The sequence below is a fragment of the Myiozetetes cayanensis genome, unplaced genomic scaffold, assembly GCF_022539395.1.
Source record: "Myiozetetes cayanensis isolate MyiCay16 unplaced genomic scaffold, myiCay2020 scf2-11, whole genome shotgun sequence".
In the NCBI taxonomy this organism is placed as follows: Eukaryota; Metazoa; Chordata; class Aves; order Passeriformes; family Tyrannidae; genus Myiozetetes; species Myiozetetes cayanensis.
The window spans coordinates 69158768-69162290 of NW_026087411.1; the positions used below are offsets into that span (position 1 = coordinate 69158768).

Genomic DNA, 3523 nt, shown 5'->3' on the forward strand with positions numbered 1-3523 from the left:
ATACTAAGGCCTAGCAGATGGCAAGTTTTTCAGTTTTATCAGAAAGTTTTGCCAGGTTGCGCCTGTCCGAGGCACTCAGTGGTCTTTTCTCTCAGCAGTTACTGTTGTGGGTGATGCAGCGTCTTTGCCTGAATCTATGCAGGTGACCAGAGCAGGGCCAGGATCCCCCATCCTGGCCTTGGTCCCTGGTTTTGCAAGGGGAAGGGAGCTTAAGCATGCTCTCTGCCACCCAGTTGCAGGGCTAGAGGGAAGGCCTTGCCCTCTTTTATTTACTAGCTTAGACATAGCAATTGAGATGGGGGTTTAAAAAAGGGGGGGGGTGGGGGATCTTTTTTACAAGTAGCTAGAGAGTTCTTAATCTGAGCACCATTTTGACCTATAATGAAACCTGCTTTGAATTATATTTGTAACGTCACTGCAACAGTTTCCTGATGAACTGCATGCCTTAATCATTTACGATGTCACATTTGTGATTACTAGAATTGACAAAAGTAGTGGAACCAGCAGAGTCTGGAATACCAGTTTTTCTTTCAAATGAAATCTCTTTGTATTATCAGTGAAATGACACCGGTTTGCATAATGCTTGCATTCACAGCATTACTGATTCACGGTCTCTCTGAGGCTTGTTGGGTCCTTGTGGCCCCAGCTACTCCAGCAGGCAGATGCTTGATGCATTGCCCAGTCACAGGCTGGGAAACACATTACTCCAAACTTTTCATATGGTACCATGCACATACAAGTGCAAATACAAATTGAAAGGATAGCAATAAACTGTAACATAAACAGGATATAAGTGTAGCATAACTACAAATAAATAAGCAGCAACGCTGCTTCTAAAATCTGCTGCACGTGTTATAAATAAATCAGTCGCTGGTGAATTTGAAACTGAGTGAAGGAGCGTTCTAAACTCTGAATAACATTGACCTCTGATGGACTCCTTGAAGCCACTAAGCCATGGGATTATCAGAAAACTGTATACTGCTCCGAGACAGGCAGACAGCAAAGATGCACTTAAATGATTTTTCTACAGCACACAGTCCAGAAAAAAAGGAGAGGGACAAATAATTCAGATTCCCTTCAGAACTGCAGATGATAAACAAAGTCAATTTATTGTGGCATTTTACAGGCTTTTAGGAAAGAAGACCATGCCTTTTTTGATTTTTCCTCTTTTTTTTTTTTTTTTTCCTCTCTTCCAATGCTAGATTAAAACAGGGAGGAAAAAACCCATCTTAGAGAATGATTTTCCCCCACAGTTCGAGATTTTTAAAATGGATCAGTGGATCATAAAGGGCTAACTTGAAGATAAAAGCTATTGGAAACCTGGTAACGAGCAGCCTATTTGACCAGGCTTTTTGTTTCTTTGGTTGCTGGAGGGAAAAAAAAAAAAAAAAAAAAAGGAGTTTATTCTCTTTGCTACTCTGTTTGACAGACTAAAGAAGAGAACAAACAAACAAACAATCAGAAGGTGCCTTTCTTGGTGCAGTATTTCATCGCCACAGTGAATGATGATCTCTTTAGGCAGAATTACACAGGGGGCTTTCAAGGGACTCTGTTCAACAGGCAGATTTGCCAACTCTCTTATGTCTAAAAGCATCTAAACACACAAAGTTATATTACATTTTACGTATTTTTATTTGTATACAAAATGTTATAATTTATCAATATTGTGCAGCAAAGTATGGATACACACACACATACATACACTCCCAGCCCCATCTCCCCCCCCCAACATACACACACATAAATACAACACAAACACAACTTTCTTTCTATCTGCCCTTCAGAAAGGCAACACTGTTTTGGCAGGTGAGCAGCTAGAAATAAGGTGCTAAAATTAAGCGGTACCGGAATGTCTTCACTTCACAAATGTGATGTGCAAATTTATGTACAACCACATTGTTATTATTTTGACGGAACCCAAAACTCCATACCCTGAACCACCCTCAGAGATACAAATATGTATAAAGTGCTAATACTTAAGCATGTTTCCAATGACTTCACAATGTAGTCTGAAGTTTAGAACAGGCACTGTAATAGTCCACTGAGGAGATTGTCACTCTGTGCAGTACGGCAGAGAAAAGTCATTCAGACATCGCTGGGGGACCGGGAGCGAAAGGACACTTTAGACTGAAAGCAGCCGCAGAAGAGCACCCACATGGACCTCTGGATTTCCTGGTTTCTGTAGGCATAAATGATGGGGTTGATCATGGAATTGTAGGTAGCGGGTAGAAGCGTGGCGTACGTGTACACAGAAGGGTAGTCAGGATCCCCCACCACACAGTAGATGGCAAAAGGCAGCCAGCTGGCTCCGAAAGTCCCGAGGATTATAGCCAGGGTAGAGACTCCTTTTTTGGTGGCGACATAGTGGGAAGCAGTCAGAAAGTGCTGCTGGAGGGCTATCTGGTGGGCATGCCTGCAGACGATCTTGCAGATCTCGATGTAGAGATGGAGCATGATGAGGAAAATGAGAAAGAAAGAGGCAGACAGCAGCGTCACGTTACTCTTGGTCAAGGGTCTGACGACGCTGCAGGCGGCACGGTCGTGCAGGCAGTTCCAACCCAGCACGGGCAGCAGCCCCAGGCAGAGGGAGACCCCCCAGGCACCCGCCAGCATGGTGTGAATGCAGAGCACCGTCCTCTCCGAGTAGTAGGTGAGGGCGTTATAGAGGGAGAGGTAGCGGTCGACCGTGATGGCCAGCAAGCTACTCACCGAGGCGGCGAAGGAGGCGACGAGGAAGCCCACCGTCAGCAGGCTGACCGTCTCCGAGCGGATCACGTACTGGAAAACGAAGTTGAGGATGAGGCCGAGGCCGGCCAGGAGGTCAGCCGTGGCCAGGCTGCCCACCAGCACGAACATGGGGGTGCGCAGGGCCGGCGAGTAGCAGATGATGGCAACCACCAGGGCGTTCTCGCAGGCGATGGCGGTGCCGGACACGCAGAGCATCACATCCCAGGGGTTGAGGGCGGCGGGCGCCGGGGGTCGCGACGAGAGCTCCAGCGAGGCGTTGCCGCCGCCGGCCGGCAGCCGGGGGGCTGCGGCTCCGCTCTCGTTCAGGGCTGCCGCCGCCTCCATGGGCGCCCGGGCGGCTGGGGCTGTGCGGGGGCCGAGGCGGGGCTGTCGGGGCGGCGGCGGGGCTGTCGGGGAGGCGGCGGCGGGCTGTCGGGGCGCTCATGCCGGGTGGCGGCACCGCGGCCGCCCTGTCTGTGGTGCTGAAGCCGCAGAAGTTTCCCGCCGGCCCGGCCGCCCCCGTGTCCCGCCCCGCCCGCGCAGACCCCGCCCGCCCCGCCCCGGGGCCGCACACGTCAGGGCCGGGCAGGGGGGAGCTTGAGGTCGCTCCGAGGTGGTGCCGAGGCGGGAGGGTCATCGCTGGCCAGCTGTCCCCGTCCGGCTCCGGGGCAGGGAGGGTCTCCCGGGGGCACAGGCGGAGGAGCCGCTCCTCCCATGGCTGCTTTCCCCGGCTCCGCAGCCGCCTCTCCCGCGGTGGGTGCCGTCCGTGCCGCGCTCGGCTGGAAGGGCTCTGAGC

At 51.4% G+C, this 3523-nt stretch overlaps 1 protein-coding gene across 1 annotated transcript; it reads right to left on the reverse strand.

Annotated features, from left to right (window-relative positions):
• Positions 1–1394: 1394 nt before the first annotated feature.
• GPR6 (G protein-coupled receptor 6) lies at positions 1395–3088 on the reverse strand. Its single transcript, XM_050315888.1, has one exon. The coding sequence runs from the start codon at positions 3070–3072 to the stop codon at positions 2086–2088; it is 987 nt and encodes a 328-aa protein (XP_050171845.1). The 5' UTR covers positions 3073–3088; the 3' UTR covers positions 1395–2085.
• Between the last annotated feature and the right edge of the window lie 435 nt (positions 3089–3523).